Genomic DNA, 17,722 nt, shown 5'->3' with positions numbered 1-17,722 from the left:
TTCCTTACAAGAGTGTTATTATTCCATGATCATATTTGTTCCCATAGATCTTAAGTAATGTTTGTATCCATCTGATAATCTTGTCCTGATAACAAATCTATCTTGATTTTAGCATCTCAAAGTAATGCTTTGGTTTTCTATCACGTGGATTAATTGGTAGTATGATTTTAGGATTTGTGGGGCACATCAGTACCTGGAATGCAGAAAATTATTGGTTAAGAAAAATTACCTTTTTTTAATGAGTATATTTTGGTAATAAAAGTAATAATATTTATCTTAGGTCTAAAATAGCAGCCTCAACTCCCAAATCTTTCTTCCACTTAAAATGTTCAACATCAGCTAATTTTGAATGTCTCAGTTCCACATTTCCAGCAGTAATCAGATTGGTTGACTCAAATATCCATTCCTGGTCCAATAAGCTAAGGCCAGAGGGACAGGCAGGGTCAGAGAGACTTCAGAGCTCCCCCTTCCAGCTTGTGGAAATGACTTTCTCCAAGAATAGAGGAAAGGAAGAAGTTATATCTTTTAATGTTTGTTTATTTTTGAGAGAGAGAGAGAGAGAGACAGAATGTGAGCGAGGAAGGGGCAGAGAGAATCCGAAGCAGGCTCCAGACTCTGAGCTGTCAGCACAGAGCCTGACACAGGACTCAAACTCACAGACCACGAGATTGTGACCTAGCTGAAGTCGGACACTTAACTGACTGAGCCACCCAGGCGCCCCAGAAATTACATCTTTTATATAATTTTTTAATTGGGATCATATTGCTTTTGCACTTAATATATTCGAAGAGTTTTTCTCTTTTAATGAGTATTCAGAGTTTTAATGGTAAGTATTCAGTCAACAATTTGATACAATTAAAAAATGATGACAACTTACTGATTTAGAGTCTAAAGTCAAGATGTTGTAAACCTTAGATTAATTGGTAGTGCTGTGGAAAATCTATCGTTTAAGTGGTTAAGATACAGTATTAGGGCAGATAAAGAGCATATGCTAATTTTAACACAATCTATATAAAATGAATCTGTAAAGGTAATTCTTGTTTGCCAGTTAAATTCTTTTTATGAGACTTTCCCTAACTTGTTAAGATGATAATATTTGCTTTTGTAGTGTTTGAGAAAAAGAAAGCATTGAACTCTGTCTACCCACTCTTACCTATATTAAAAATCATAATGAGGGCGCCTGGGTGGCGCAGTCGGTTAAGCGTCCGACTTCAGCCAGGTCACGATCTCGCGGTCCGTGAGTTCGAGCCCCGCGTCAGGCTCTGGGCTGATGGCTCGGAGCCTGGAGCCTGTTTCCGACTCTGTGTCTCCCTCTCTCTCTGCCCCTCCCCCGTTCATGCTCTGTCTCTCTCTGTCCCAAAAATAAATAAAAAACGTTGGGAAAAAAAAAAATAAAAAAAAAAAAATCATAATGAGATGTTTTTGTTCTCACAGTTCAAATAACCAGAACGAAATCATGACCATACTGTTTATCCCAGCTAGCTGTGGTCTAGAGATTGAGAAGGAACAGAAAGAAATGAAAGATTTTTTCTTCTTCTCTCCTTGTGTGGATGTTTTAAACATATATAGTCATATACTTGTGCAGTACATGAAGTGTTTACGTATTTCATGTAGCTCTTTTGATTTAGGATATGTACAAGGTTTATTTGATTATTAATGAAAACACACACTCATTTGACCTAATTTAATAATGAGAAAAAATCTCAATGTTAGCTTAATCATTCTAGCCTAATTCTTCATTTACTCTAAACAATGCTTTATTCCTAATACTTGGCTATGTGACATTGTGACCGGCTATGAATATGGCTGTTCATTTTTCTCCATCCTCAGCCATAGTGCTTCCTGATTGGTTACGTTTCAGAACATTGCTGTAGATCAGTGGTTCCCAACCAAGGACAGTTTTGGCCCCCCAGGGGACATTGACAATGTCTGTCATTTTTGGTGGTCACATCTGGGGAAGGGGGTTGCTATTGACATCTAGTAGGTAGAGACCAAGGATGTTGCTGAACATTCTGCAGTGCATAGGACAGCCCCCTCAAACAACAAAAAATTATCCCACCCAGAATGTCAGTAGTGCTGAGATTGAGAAACCATGATCTAAATGTAGCAAGATGAAATTGTGTGTCCCAAGCAAGTCATATATGAGGTTCGGGTCAGTTACTCTCTGAACAGTAGGTGTCACTCTAGTCCAGAGATTTCAGTTTATTAGAGAGGATTTCCCAGTTACGTCTTGTTCTGCTTCCTCAGATCCTGCCAGTTTTACTGAGATAACTAAAGACTGTGATGAGAATAAAGAAAATAAAACTCCAGAGGGATCTCAAGGAGAGGTTGATTGGCTCCAGCAGTATGATATGGAACGTGAAAGGGAAGAGCAAGAACTTCAGCAGGCATTGGCTCAGAGCCTTCAGGAACAAGTAAGAGATACTTCTATTGCTGTTTTCTCCTTACCTGTCTTCCCCAGTAACAACAACTAACATGCATTAAGCACTTACTGTGTGCCAAGCATTGTTCCAGGTGATTTACATACACTAAGGCATTGGTCCAGCAAAACACACAAACTTGTTTGGAACTTTGCCTTGGTTCTGAAACAGAAACAGTGATAGTTTTTCTTTTTTTGAAATTCCAAATGCAACAAAATGTATTGTTGATTACTTCCCATTAGTGTAATTCGTTGCATGCTAAGGCAGGATGGGTTATTACACATCATCCCCTGTCCAACTTTATTTTACAAGCTTTAGAAATAGCCAGCATACCACCATGATTTTTTAATATTTTAAGGCATTGTTCTGGTCACTTTCTCACAATATGAATTCTTTCCTGTGAATTATTTGAGCATAAAATTCTCAGGGCTATTATCTGAATAATATCTGAAATTTCAGCTTTCAGTCATAGACTGGAAAAGATGAACATTTATCCGCTCTTTTCTTATATAGTAATCTAATCTTAAATTTCTAATTCTTCATACTTATATTTGCCAAAGCTGTTGCTTTTGCCTGAGGTATTGCAGTTGCCTAAGGTATCTTGACTAAAAGGTGATGTTTTCATGGTTGTGTGATCCTATGCAATCCACGTCATGTTAGTAATAAAAATTTACCAAAACTCCCTAGAATGAGCACACCATTTTAGTGTTTACAAATAATCAGATTAATAAATCTAATTTGTCTGAGGGCACCTGGCTGGTCAGTCAGTAAAGCATGTGACTCTTGATCTCCGGGTTGTAAGTTCACGCCCCTCATAGGGTGTAGTGATTACTTAAAAATAAAATCTTAAAATCTGATTTCTCTAGAACAGTGGGGTTCATTCTTAACTGCACATTACTATCATCTGGGGAGCTTTAAAAAATACTGATACTTGCATTGTTCTTCCCCTCAGGAATTCTGATATAATGGATCCTGGGGTATGGTCTGGGCATCTAGATATCTTTCCTTTTCTCTCTCTCCCTCCCTCCCTCTCTCTCCCTCCCCCCTCCCCCTCCTCCCTCTCTCTCCCCCTTCCCCCTTCTCTCAGCCTCCCTTCTCTCCTTCCTTCCTCCTTGCTTCCTTCCTCCTCCTTACTTCTTCCTCCATTTTTTAAAACCTCCCAGTGATTCTGGTGTTCAGTCAAGGCTGAGAACTGCTGCTTTAAAATGCTTTCAGAACCAGCTGTTCTGTATCCTTTTATTTGTGAGAAGTATCTCCCTAGCTGCCTCATCATCAAGATGTATTTATGTCAGCTATTTTGCAAATAATGGATAGTAATCATTTGTTTTAGAAAACTTATTTTTCATCTAAAAGACCAAGGTCTGATTTCTTAACAATAGTTCCTTATAGTGCAGAGAAAGAAAAAATTCAGCATACCTCTTTTTCATGCACAAAGGACATATATCCTCTTTCTTGTCAGCTACCCAGTTAAAACTATCTTAAGAACCTATCTTCACATCTGAGAATAGAATATGAGGTCTCTTCAGTTTGGTATACCTGCATCATTCTATTAATAGCTAAAAGAGTATCTTTTACCATCTGGGTTTCAGCACAGACTTTATATGCTGGATGAGTTTAAGTAATCATATTTCCTCTTAGAGAATATCTGTTTCTTTCCTGAATACAGTATTATTGCTCCCAGAACTGTAATGCAGAATAGCTCATTCTAAGCTTCTTATATACTTTAGTAACTAAAAACAAGTCTAGACTTGGGAAAAGTATAAAACGGTTCTGCTTAAATTACATCTTTTCTTCATTTATGCATGAAGTTTATAAATTTCTCTGCAGGTGAGAGGGAAAAATTTTTAGAGTCAACATTTCCCTATTTTTATAATTAGTCATCAGGTTGACATTTTCACAGGTTCTTGTCTTTCTAAGAGAACCTCAGATGTATTAGAAAAGTAACAGCAGCATTCATTTAGTATTCACCAAGTATCTGTTACGTGTGTCGGGGTTTTTTTTAAGCAAGAAAAAAATAGAAAAAAGAATAAAATAGAAATGTTTGAATAATGATCTTGTGGAAATTGTTTCTGTTGCTGTCATAGACTTAGGGACAGCAATACACTAGGACCCGCTCACCGTCAGCTCAGGCGTGCCCACCTCTTCCCAGCCGTGCACTCAGTATCACATTGGTAGCTTAAACTTTGCCACAGTGGGAGTATTTATACCACGGAAATGGGCAGATGCTGTAAATCAGAGGAAAGAAAACAGAGCAACTTGCTAAGTAGGTTCTGCTGTGTGCCAGGCATTTCATACATACAAGAAGAAAGGGAATTAATTAGATCACACTGTCACAGTGAATGGCTTTTGGTTAGCAAGCCAAATGTGACTGACTAGAAGAGATAACATGTAAGCCCTTTTAACCCCCGAGGTTGTGTTTTAGGAAAACAGGGTTGAAAAAAGTAAAGGATTTCTCCACATCCCTCGAAAGGTCATACTCCATACATTTGTAAGATTATGGAAAACATTGTGAGCAAATGCTTCTAGCGCGGCTGATCTCATCCTTGGTAAATAAGTTTAATCAGTACCTTTTTAAATACCTTAGTTTTGTTTTTGTCCCTTTAGGAAGCTTGGGAACAGAAAGAAGATGATGACCTCAAAAGAGCAACAGAGTTAAGTCTTCAAGGTGTGGAGATTATTTTAATTACATTGTTTTTATGGTGAACTGTATTGCACACAGAAAAACATGTAAAGTATTATTTTAATGACAATAACAAATTTTAACACCTTCAAGGTAAAGAAATAGAACCTTAGAAATTGTGTACCCATTTCTTCCCTCCACCCCAAGAGAAAACCACTGTTCTAATGTTTGTATCCATCAGTAGCTTTTTTTTAATATTTTTATTAAAAAAACATTTTTTTTTAATGTTTTTACTTATTTTTGAGAGAGAGAGAGACAGAGAACTAGACAGAGGGAGGGGCAGCGAGACAGGGAGACACAGAATCTGAAGCAGGCTCCAGGCTCTGAGTTGTTAACACAGAGCCCGACGCGGGGCTTGAACTCATGAATTGTGAGATTGTGACCTGAGCCGAAGTCGGACGCTTAACCAACTGAGTGACTCAGGCGCACCCCGGTAGCTTTTTTAAAAAAAATAATTTGTCATCTCTATCCATATCACCCCTCCTTTTTTTTTTTTTTTTTTTTTTTGAAAAATTACATAACAAGGACATGTGAAAGAGCATTTTGCCATGATTAGAACTACTAGAAGATAATGTGGCCTCAGTTTCCCTGTGAATTTACAAGAGTTCGCTCTTGGCAAATCAGTGGGCAAAATCATGAGTATTTAGAAACATAATGCTCACCATAGTTGTGGCATGTGGCAGAACTAATATATGGACCAGATACTAGAGGTCCATAGGGACATGTAGTCATGGGAAGCAGGCTCACTTTTATTTTCCAAGATCACTAGTCTTTCTCTGGTTCTCAGAAATAGATCAAAACAGAACACTTTGGTACAAATTGAGTGCTCTAGGCTGATCTAGACACCAGGGCATAGAGCAGAGAGCCTGAATTTTGCTGGCACATAGTTGAGGCAATTACAAATAAGAATTGAAGCTAGATTTCACCCAGGCATTCTGTGCTCTATTAGAAAGATGGTATAGTGGTGGCATTAATGGCTGTCACAAGTCACATTGCTCCAGTCTGGACGGGTTGCCCTTTACATCCATGCACAGATACCCTGAGAGCTCCCTAACCATTCTCCTGGGGATTCCCTCTGATTCTCTCCTTTGTTTGAATCTCTCATTTCCTGTATCTCACCCTTCCTCATTCTTGGTCTACTTGTGTACTTGTGCTTTTTTTTTTTTTTTTTTTTTTTAACGTTTATTGTTGAGAGAGAACACACGTGAAGCGGGGGAGGGGCAGAGAGAGACAGGGACAGAGGATCCAAAGTGCGCTCTGCACTGACAGCACAGAACTTGATGTGGGACTCAAACTCATGAACCATGAGATTATGACCCAAGCCGAAGTCAGTTGCTTAACCAACTGAGCCACCCAGGCACCCCTCTACTTGTGCTTTGATGGAGAACGTCCTAGTAGTTTTCTTAGAAAAGAGGGGTTGTGACTCAGGTTTTTTTGGAAGCTTTGCAAGTTTCACTGTACCTAGTATTTGATGGTTTGGCTGTATAGAATTCTGGGTTTGCAGTCATTGTGAAAGCATTGTTTCCCTCCAACTTCATGCTGCTGAGCAGTGATAGAAGTCTTGTTTGCAGAGTTGCCGTATGAAAGCCATTCTTTATCCTGATATGACCCCGTTTTTGTCTGAAAGCTTGTAGGATCTTTTTATTTCTACTATGATGAAGTTTCATACCGATGTGCTTTGATGTGGGTCTTTTTCATCCATTTTACTGGGCACTTAAAAGATCATTTTAATAGAGAAACTTGTGTCCTTCAATTATAAGAAATTTTCACTGACTTCCTCCCTTTCACTCTCCTTTCTCTTTTTGAAACTTCTGTTATCCAGACTTTCTGGTCTGATTCTTAAAATTTTCTCATCTCTTCTTTCTAGTTTTCCATCTTTTGGTAATTTTGTTCTGCTTCCTGGGAAAGTTCTCTAACCTTATCTCTAGCTCCAAACCTTCTTTTGAGTGTTTTATTTCTATCATATTTCTACTTTTCAAGAACTGATTTGTGTATGTTCTCTTTTTCGTAAGCTTTTGGGGGGTGGTCATGGAAGTAATACCATCTCAAATCTCTGAGGATATTAAATATAGTTGATTTGTTTATTTGAAGGTTTCTTCTCCCTGAATAGATTGTTTCCTCCAACTGCCCTGTCCTGTGTGGTTCTTATGGTCTTTATATTACTTATTAGAGGCTTTCCTCAGTGTTTAGTAATCTTTGGTTGTTGGTTCATTGTTAAGAAAAGGAGACTAAAAAGATAGTTGGGGGCACCTGGGTGGCTGTCAGTTAGGTGTCCGACTCTTGGTTTTGGTTCAGGTCATGATCTCACAGTTCTTGAGTCCAAGCCCTGCATAGGGCTCTGCTGACAGCCTGACAGCATGGAGCCTGCTTAAGATTCTCTCCCCCTCTTTCTCTACCCCTTGCCCACTCACATGCTCACTCAAGCGTGCAGTCTCTCTCTCTCTCTCACAAAAATAAATAAATAAACTTAAAAAAAAAAAAAAAGATGGTTGGAAGCTCTGAGCACATGAATAGTTAGGGCTCATCAACTCTGAGTTTTAGAGTGTGGGACTGTTTTGAAGATGATGTTAATATTTTAGGACTTTGTCATGGGCTGGTCAGATTCCTAAAAAAAAAAGAGTTTTCTCTGGGGCCTGGGTGGTTCAGTTGGTTGAGCGGCTGACTCTTGATCTCACAGTTCGTGGGTTCAAGCCCCACATCAGGCTCTGCACTGACAGTGTGGAACCTACTTGGAATTCTCTGTCTCCCTCTCAGTCCCTCCACCACTTGTGCACTTGCTCTCTCTCTGTCTCAAAATAAGTAAATAAACTTAAAAAAAAAAAAAAAGAGTTTTCTCATTTATTGCCTTTGCCTAAAGGTAAAAGATGAGGCTGTCAGAGTTCTGAGAGCCAAGTATAGGAATAGGGCTGGGGTAGAGGGGTTTGCTCTGCAAATCGTGGCCTGCCATTTGCTGTGTGTGCCTGGCGTTCCCCCAGTCCAGAGAGTGTTTTACCCCCTCCAGAGGATGAAACTCCAGATTTCTGTCACTGCTTAGCAGCATAAAGTGGAGGGGAGGGGATCCTGGGGGTCTGTTTCTCAAAACACTTTTCACCAAATCCTTATTTTTTTTTATCCCCTCCTTAGCCTCCAATTTCAGGGGTACATGATATTTGCAAGTTGTATGTCTTTTGAACAAGAGTCTGTGATTTAAATTGGATTGGTTCTCAACTTTTCTGTTACTGGCTTAAGATTTGGTTTTGGCTTTCCTAGGTCTGCTAAGTCAGTCACCATCTACTTTGTAGTTTTCAGGATTCTGATTCTATAGTCTCTTTCTCTGTTCTTCCCATTCATAAGTGTTCGTGTCTTTTAAATAACTCTATACTATGATTTTAAGTGGGATTAATTGTATTTTAAAGCAAAGAGACACCTACGAATGCTTCTGGGACTCTTTAAGTCATTACTAAAGATGGAGTCTTTCAGTAGAAACTCATCATTAAAGAAAAAAGTAGATCTTGGATTTAATTATTAGTGTAGTATATTTTAAGTGAACCTTAAATTCAAGGTTAGATACCATTATATTAAATTTCAAAAGAGTTAATGTTGAAGAATGTGAAAGGATACTAATTTTTTATGGTCTCTTTTCTGTGAGGTGGTTTGTATTTGCTGGGGCATCCACAATATGCACCAAGTACTTCAAACCTAACATACAGTTTATAGAATGTGGAATGTAGTGAAATTGGGTTATCTGTAAAATCATATTCTCTTTTTCAGGTTTATTCCTTTCTTATTAGAGTCCTATCCCTTTCATATAAATATATTTAAAAGAAAAAGGGACATTTCTTTTATAGATACCTGGTACCTGAATTGTTATTCCTCAGAGTGGGCTGGGTAAATTGAACCCTAATGATAATATGTTGTATGTTTCCATAGGATGATAAAATGTGTACCCCAAGCTGTTTTTTTACTTTTCTAATCCTATCTCTTTGTGTCTGTTCTAAGAACTTTTACAACATTTTTGTATTCTTCAGAGTTTAACAACTCTTTTCTGGACTCATTGGGTTCTGATGAGGACTCTGGAAATGAGGATGTTTTAGATATGGAGTACACGGAAGCTGAGGCTGAGGAGCTGAAAAGAAATGCTGAGGTAGGTGACCTTCTTCCGTGAGTAGAACTGGTCACATTGTCAGGATTACTCCTCCTGCTGTTTGTCTTCAAAGGCCTCCCTGTCCATGTCCCTTGCGGGTTCATCTGTGCCCTGTGGCAGCTGTCCGATGGCCTTCACTTTCTCTTGCCTTTGCTCCTCGTTTCTTACACACAAGCTTCAGAACAGACTGAAACAAAACTGACTCCCTCGTGTACATGTTAGGTAGTAAATGAGTAACATGGCTCTTGATGTCATATATTAATATTAACTCACCTTTAGTTCTGCCAAAACTATATTGTCTTAAAAAATTTTTTTTAACATTTTTATTTATTTTTGAGAGACAGAGAGACAGAGCACGAGTGGGGAAGGGGCAGAGAGAGAGGGAGACACAGATTCCGAAGCAGGCTCCAGGCTCCGAGCTGTCAGCACAGAGCCCGACATGGGGCTCGAACCACTGAGATCATGACCCGAGCCGAAGTCGGACGCTCAACCGACTGAGCCACCTAGGCGCCCCAAAACTATATTGTGTTTAAAGTTATATACCAAAACTAGCTGGTTGTTACTCAGTAAAAACTATTGCACTACTAAACTAGAGCACATTGTAACCTTTTCTTACCCTTCTTTTTTTCTGAAATAATTTTTTTTTCCATTTTCCAATTTTGTAATTTTAATTGCCTAGGAGTCCACTGTCCTAACACAACTACTGTTAGCATTTTGACATACTTTGTCATCTCTGCCTCCAAGTGTGCTTTAAAAAAAAGTAGGGGCACCTGGGTGGCTCAGTTGGTTAGGCGTCCGACTTCAGCTCAGGTCATGATCTCGTGGTTTGTGGGTTCGAGCCCCACGTTGGGCTCTGTGCTGACAGCTCAGAGCCTGGAGCCTGCTTCGGATTCTGTGTCTCTCCATCTCTCTGCCCCTCCCCTGTTCATGCTCTGTGACTCTCTCTCTCAATAATAAATAAACGTTAAAAAAAATTTTTTTTTTAAGTCATAAGTACAGTTTTTATCCTGCTTGCTTATTAAAGATTAGTTATAAGCATTTTATTTTTAATTGTTGTATGTACTGTATTCCCTCAAATCAACATACTGTTCATTTCATTTAGGTTTTAACCATGAGCACTAAGTTTCTGTTGTTCACTGTGATAAATAATACACTGAGGAATTGTGTATGATTGAGTGTTTTCTATATTTAGAATTTTCTTCTTTAAATCCCCAGAAGTAAATTACTGCCTCAAAGTTTATGAACATTTTAATGGTTCTGGTTTACATACAGCTGTATTCCTTCCCCACATTGTACCTTATGGTGCTCCCTGCAGTGCATGAATGTCACTTTTCAGGGTTTTTAAAATTTTTTTCTATTAATAATATTTTAAGGGCATTTAAAAAAATATTTAAAAATGTAAAAGTTTACCCATGATCCCAGCAGCACCACTGCAACTGTTTTCATTTTGTTCATTTTGTTTTCCAGTACTTAATCATTAACATGCTTGTTTTTATAGAGCTGTAATTATTGTGTGCATTCATGTGGGTTGGGAAAACAAGTTAACGTATTGCTGACCCACTGAATAATATTGCACTGAGTTGGTATACCACTGATCATTTAACTATTTTTGAGTCTTTCGTTAATTCCAACTTTTCATTATTATAGGTGATGCTACAGTAAATAATTTTACACACGTATTCTTTTTTCCTTTTGAATTATTTTCCTAGAATAAATTTTAGCTGGGAGTAGAATTCTTGGGTCAAAAGATGTGAACAATAGCAACCACTGGATTTTTTTTATTGAATTTGACTACACACACTGAAACTGTCATGTCGGCTTTGATAGTACATTTAAATTTAGTGTTTCACTTTTATTCAAATGAAGAGTTAAAAATCACGCCCACTTCTGTTTTCCAGACAGGGAATCTTCCTCATTCTTACCGGCTCATTAGTGTTGTCAGCCACATTGGTAGCACCTCATCTTCAGGTAAATGAACATTGTGATTTCAGTTTTTTATAAATGAAGTTGCCAGCATTTACTCCCTGTTAGTTGACTCTGTGCCCAGTATCATGAGCTGTAGGTTGAATGCATCAAGAAAAGGTTTTAAATCTTTTCTTTGATCACACTAAATATGAATTGTGTTAAAGGTACAACTTTTTAATTTCTCTATAAATGACCCAAATTTCCATATACATACATATATCTATATCCAAAAAGTTGTCCTGCTGTACTATATTACTCCCTTGAGTTTCTGTACATGTTTTCGGAATGGTTTTTAGAAACATTGCTGGGGGTAGGGTCGATGGGAAGGCTGTTTCTCTCTCTCCAAAACTTCCTGTACCTGAGAAAAATGCAGTGTGTTCTAAAAACCACAATTTTAAGGGGCACATGCGTGGCTCGGTCAGTTAAGTGTCTGACTCTTGACCTTGATCTCAAGATTGTGAGTTCAAGCCCCGCGTTGGGCTTTAAAAAAAACAAACCATGTTAAGATTTTATTTATTTTAGGTCATTACATTAGTGATGTGTACGACATTAAGAAGCAGGCATGGTTTACTTACAATGATCTCGAGGTATCTAAAATCCAAGAGGCTTCCGTGCAGAGTGATCGGGACCGGAGTGGTTACATCTTCTTTTATATGCACAAGTAAGAAACTGCCAGGTCTGGAGCTGTGGGCTACAAATCTCTGAAACTATTTTTTCCCCCTGTAAGGACAAAGTATTCCCATCACTTGTTGGTTGACAGTTTTTGATTTTTGTTTTCTTTGCTTAGGGCTTATATCTTGATATCTTAACTTCATGTTAATTATCTCACAGTAGCATCTAAGTATGGAACTTAAGACTTCTATATGATAAAGTTGTCCTATCGTAAACCTTGGTCTGTCTTCCAGTTATATCAGCTGGAAGATCTGAATTACAGATGGGAATCACATGGCTTTGTTGTCAAGGCTAGCTAGTGCCATTGCTGCCCCCCGCCCCCACCGCCACCCAGCTTTCTCAAAAATTGGCACATGGGGTTAAGATAGTGATCAAATGAATGAGCTGCTTGTTCAATAAAATTTAGGCACCAAATGGGATTGTGCAGGCTCTGTCGGTATCTGTCTTCTATCCTTTGGCTTTACTTACTAAATGTCCTGTTTTATTTCTTGTTTGTTTTATTTTAAGGGAGATCTTCGATGAGCTGCTGGAAACGGAAAAGAACTCTCAGGCAGTTAGCATGGAAGTGGGGAAGACCGCTCGTCAGGCCTTGTGAGGAACAAACTCGTGGGTTGGCAGTGCGCACTGAGTATTATTCCCTCTCACTGCCGCCCGCCTCACCTTTCCTCTGCCCGAGGAGAATTCGGAATTCTACTTGATGCGGGAGCAACAAACAGCTCAGGGCCAAACCAAAAGATGAAAATTGCAATTATGTGGAACGCTCCATTGCTAATTGTTTTATGGAAACTTTGGTCTCACATCTGTAGCTGATTATCCTCTTTTTCTCCTACAGTAGTGGCGCTTCCTTTTGTCTTAGGGATACGTGTTGTAAATATATACATATGTACATACACATCCACACACACATATATGTGGAGTGAATGGAGCCTTAAAGAGTTAGGATGAGTCACCAGAGTATGCCTGCTCAAAGTTAATAGCACAGCAGTCTGAGAAGAAATGAAGGCGTCAAAGAGTCCATTCACCTGAGAAATGTGTAAAGATATACATATCAGTTGGCATTTAGCTTTTCTGTTCCTTGAGTAGTTTCACTCGAGTCTACACTCTTTCATGTTTGTTTCTTATTAGTAAAGTTCACTGGAAAGCCAGCTCTCCATGTTACACTAATGACAGTGTGTCCTCCTTGGGAAGGAGAGGCATTTCTGCCACCTGACATGAGGAGCTTTTTTAAAAAAATTATTTCATGGATTTGTAATGCTTTTGCTGTTTACATGCAGTCCCAAGAAATGGATTGTTGGTGCTTTGGAATGTGTTGTGGTCCCCCATTTGGTATTCATTCTACACTTTGCATTTTCTTTAAAGAAATTTCCTTCTCAAGGTATATTCTTTGTATATCATCTATATTATTGTAGTGAAGATAGAATCTTTTCTTTTTCTTACGTGTCATTCTTCTGTGGAGCAAACGTTACTCTAAAAGATTGCAACCAAAACTTTAGGAGGTTGGGATTCCCCAGCAAGGATACTTAGGGATAAGAAAGAACGCTAGCATCTGTCCCTCATCCATAGGTCAAGATGAGGATTCTTGCGTGAAATCTAAAAACTCTGGACCCCTAGAAGCCCTGCTGCAAATGGGAAATTAAGTACATGAGCTATTGGGTAAAGAACATTTAAATCATTTGCTGCCTGGCTTTGCCCTTAAAACCAGGTGAGAGTTAGAATGAGATTGGTTTAGGTGATCCCAAGAGCTAACAAATAACAAAGGTGTGTAATGGATTTATCTTTTTAGGTGCTTTGAGTTGAGGCTGAATGGGATTGCAGTATTAAGTGCTGCATTAGTCGCTCGGCTGCCACAACCAGCTTGGTTAGTAAGCAGCTTGTGAAACCATGTGAAGAATGAGTTTCAGAGGAGAATTCTGTCCACAGAATAATTTTTGTAAGCCCAGGAATCATTAGGTTCACACAGTTAAGTATAGCAAAATGAAACTTTCAGTATTTTCTTTCATGTTTTTCTTTTATTATAAACAAGGAGGTAACTCTTAGCTCTCAGGTAGGGACAAAACATCAGTTTTTCAAGGGAAGTAAACATGTTAAAGTCCGCCATCACAGAAGGTGCAACATCTTTTCTGGAAGATGGCCTTATGAGAGCTGCAGCCCCATGCTTGGACGTGTTCTGACGTAGTAACCTGTTTCTAAAATGTTCAGTTTCCAAATTGTAAACGGCCCCAGCACTTTTGGTTAACTACCAATGAAAGCTTTGCCTCCTGCCATTTACCTATGCATTACCATAGTGAACGTTCCAAAATGGTATGCCAGTAAGTTGTGCAAGAGTAATATAGAGCAGAGGAAAATATTTGTTTTAAAAATTATAGCTTTTGCTGGGAAATAACTGGTTTTCTCAAAAATGAGTGAAGTGGTGATCAAATTCTGTAGCTATTTAGGACTTCTCTTCCATGTGTTTGTATTTGAGAGCTTTGAGAGGTACTGTTAAAAATGGTTGGAAATGATTTGAAATGGGGGATGGATGCATTAGGGCATAAAAAAAATAGAAATGCCATAAGCCTGATTGCCCATGAAGTGCCCTCATTTGACTTGTTTTGGTAGTGTGTGTGTGTGTGTGTGTGTGTGTGTGTGTGTGTGTGTGTGTGGTTTAGAAGTACACGTGGCTCAGAAACCTGATTTGATTTGATCTTCATTTCTTGGGCTGAACTTGTTAGTTGGAAATAGGTTACTGAGGTAGATGACTTCTCTCACCGCTTGTACACTTGCAAGTTTTGGACTTGAATTTTCTTTGGTAGCTGTGCGTTGTTATGGCCTGTTCGGCCTTCCCCTCCCCCTGCGCTCCTTATCCATCCCCCCTTTCACTACGTGTTCTCATTCAGGTTCAGTGAAGGGTTCATGACTACAGATGGAGATTTCAGCTGGACCACGTTGAAAGGGTTTATTGGTTTTTTGAGCTGGCTGTATATATTTAAAAATTATAATAATATATTATATATATATATATATATATTTTTTGCACAGTCTGATCAGTTTGCTCACAATCAGGGGGATGGGGCATTGGGGTGTTGGGGCCGGAAGGGACAAGTTAGATAGGGACAGAGTGCTTCAGTCCCAGGCAGCCTACACAGTAACCTTTCTGTTGAAAATTACCAAATAGGGTTACACTACTTTAAACGACATTGAATTAGAACTCGACAGCACTTAGTTCTGCAGACAACTGATCTTAATTGAAATTTTTTTGAATAGAAAACTAACCTAAAATCCAGACTTACTGACTCTTATCACCTAATATTATGGAGAATTGGAAGTTGCATGTGGCCAGATGGCTGCTGTCCCTTTAGTAGCCATGACTGTAATTTAGGCCTATGAGGAGATAGCCTCTGTTTTGTGGGGGTATTTATATGTGTGTGCACACTCAAATCTAAGTTTTGTCTCAGCAGGATAGAGTAGGAGGCAAGTCCATGAATTGTTCTTCTATTTATATTTTGATTCCAAAAGCTATGTTTACTCGAGGTGATCTGTTAATTTCAGGCCTAATTTAATGGCTCAGTAACAGATGTAACAAATGTAAATGTGTTTACATTTTTTAAAGTATACAGTGATACTTACAAATCAGCTGATTAACTCTGGGAGGCAAATACTAGACTATACATTTCTTTACTTCTCTCCTTGTTCAAGTGTAGAATTCTTCCAAAAGAGAAACTTTAAGAATTAAAACCTCAGCAGGTGAATTTGTGAGTTTACTTATTCCTCCATATTGCAGTTACCATTATGTAACTATGTAAACATAGCTTGACGCATGTACAGCTACAGATACGGTTGTATAATGAAAATTATTTGGAAACACCTAAAGTGAAGATCTCTTGGCCATGTCACTATATTTGAGTGTTAGGAGTGTAGAGAGAGCATGGGAGTGGGGATTGGAAACCTACAGGAGAAAAGTAGTTTGTTTTTTTGTGATCTGAAAAGAGTTTGTGATCTGAAAAGAGTTTATATTAAAACGAATAAATATGACTCTTCTCCCTCTTTCTTTGTCCTCTGAAGTGACTGCAGTGGACGCTCTCAGTCATCCACACTTTATTTTTTTTCTCTCTGATTTAACTGACCTCTCTCAGGAGGTCTTTTGTTTTAAATCAGAGAAACAGCTACATCTCCCAAGTATATTTGAATCTTGTATATATATGAGATTTTTGGAAAAATCAAAACCCAGTACCAGATGCAAGTCACATAAGTGTCCCCCCAAAACAGGTGTGTCCTTTTCCTCCTCTCCGTCTTGCTTTAACACTGAGTAATGCTCTCGTTAAGTGTGTACCAAACCTGAACAGATTTCTGCCATCTAACATCTTCCTCATGTATCACTGCAAAATTCTGTCTCTATTGGTATGTCTTATTAACATCTGAAAAACATATATATGATTGGAAACTAGAGTTTGTTAGGCCTTGAGAGTTTTGTGACAATTCTTTTGCTGTGTGTCACCACAATCCTTGACTCCTTTACGGCATGCTTTGATTACTAGACTTCAGGCAGTCTTTTCCGTTGTATCATATTTATACACAGTAAATTTTTCTTTCCATGTGTGCTATATGTCTGAGGTTTTGAAGTTTTTAATTAAAACAGTGTGCCAGTATGAATATAAGCAGTTGATTTTAGTAACATTGAACTTTTCTTGAAGTACCTTAAGAGATTCAAAGTATAGGCATGTTTACTGGCAAAACAATAGAGGGGAATGAGGGTCTGGATCAGGACCCAAGTTCAGTAGGTCAAATGCCAAAACAGTAAGAGCAATCAACTGACTGGCCTATTTCAAAAGCAGAGGGGCTGCGGGGACTGAGCCCACACACACATCCCCTCCCCAGGTCTCCCGCCCTCTCTTGAGTTTTTGTCCTTGCATCCCAACTCCTCTGGCCTGTTGTCAGTGTTGCTTACTTACGCTGTAGAGAGGAAGACAGAAAAGGAAAGGTCCTACACTTTGCCTAATTGAGCCACTACCAGATTTGCTGGCAGCTTTGGCCACATTATTTGTGAGGTGATTTTCTTTGTGCTCAGAGTGACTTGATTCTGATTTCTTTATGTTGTTTTGTATGGAGCGGCACTTTATCTGTGTTTTAGCAGAACTGTTCCTCTGTATCCTTTACGGTTTTTCCTTGTTTTTGTTTCCTTTTTAAATTATGCATAGAGTTTTTTGTGTGTGTGAAATTAAAGCCTTTATTAACCTTCTGTTGGTTCGACTGTTATTTCTAAAAAGGACATATTCTTGCAGACACTTGCATTCTTAACCGATCACGTGTTGAGGTTCTGAGATCCCTTTCTGTTGGCCTTCTGACTTGGATTTCCGTGCAGCCCCATTACAACTTAAAGGAAACGGAAGGGCAAACCCAACCAGTGGCTGTGGTCGGCACGGAGTTCTCGTTTTCATTTGAGGAGCCGGTGAAGCTTTACAGAGGTTCTGGATAACCGTTTGTAAACTCAGCATTGGCCTTTGCTAAGCTCTTTTGCCTTATTAGTACCAAAGAAGGGGATGAAATAGCCTGCATTTAAAACCCAGTGGATATGTTGCTCTCACTGGGTACCCGTTAGTGTTGTGAGATTGCCTAACAGGTCCTTTTCCCAGGCCATTCAACTCCTACAGAGGAGGAGTCCCCTTTAACGTCTCGCCTAAATCAGGAAAGTGAAGAGGAAAAGCCATTACGCTGGGAAAGGTCTTCAGCCCACTTCCTGTAGATAAAAGTGTCACAAGAGAGGAAAAGCTAGCAACGGCTCCTCAGAATTCTGATGTCCCGTGGAGTGCCTGCTCTTCTCAGGAGGGAAAGCTCTAGAACAGGATACTAAAAGTGATGCAATACCTGAGGATAGAAACAACGTGA

The 17,722-nt window shown here is 39.0% G+C and overlaps 1 protein-coding gene across 6 annotated transcripts in view; it reads left to right on the top strand.

Moving 5' to 3' along the window:
• USP37 (ubiquitin specific peptidase 37) overlaps positions 1-17,075 on the top strand; it is a 99,790-nt gene extending 82,715 nt beyond the window's left edge. For all 6 annotated transcript variants that reach the window (XM_042950151.1, XM_042950149.1, XM_042950153.1 and 3 more), the window contains 6 exons: positions 2,248-2,414; positions 5,025-5,085; positions 9,108-9,223; positions 11,122-11,191; positions 11,711-11,849; positions 12,368-17,075. In XM_042950151.1, the coding sequence (XP_042806085.1) occupies positions 2,248-2,414; positions 5,025-5,085; positions 9,108-9,223; positions 11,122-11,191; positions 11,711-11,849; positions 12,368-12,455 (641 nt within the window). In that variant the 3' untranslated portion in view covers positions 12,456-17,075. The remainder of the gene's footprint in view (positions 1-2,247; positions 2,415-5,024; positions 5,086-9,107; positions 9,224-11,121; positions 11,192-11,710; positions 11,850-12,367) is intronic.
• The last annotated feature ends 647 nt before the right edge of the window (positions 17,076-17,722 follow it).

This window comes from Panthera leo, chromosome C1, assembly GCF_018350215.1.
Source record: "Panthera leo isolate Ple1 chromosome C1, P.leo_Ple1_pat1.1, whole genome shotgun sequence".
NCBI lineage: Eukaryota > Metazoa > Chordata > Mammalia > Carnivora > Felidae > Panthera > Panthera leo.
This window is presented reverse-complemented; position numbering and strand designations above follow the sequence as displayed.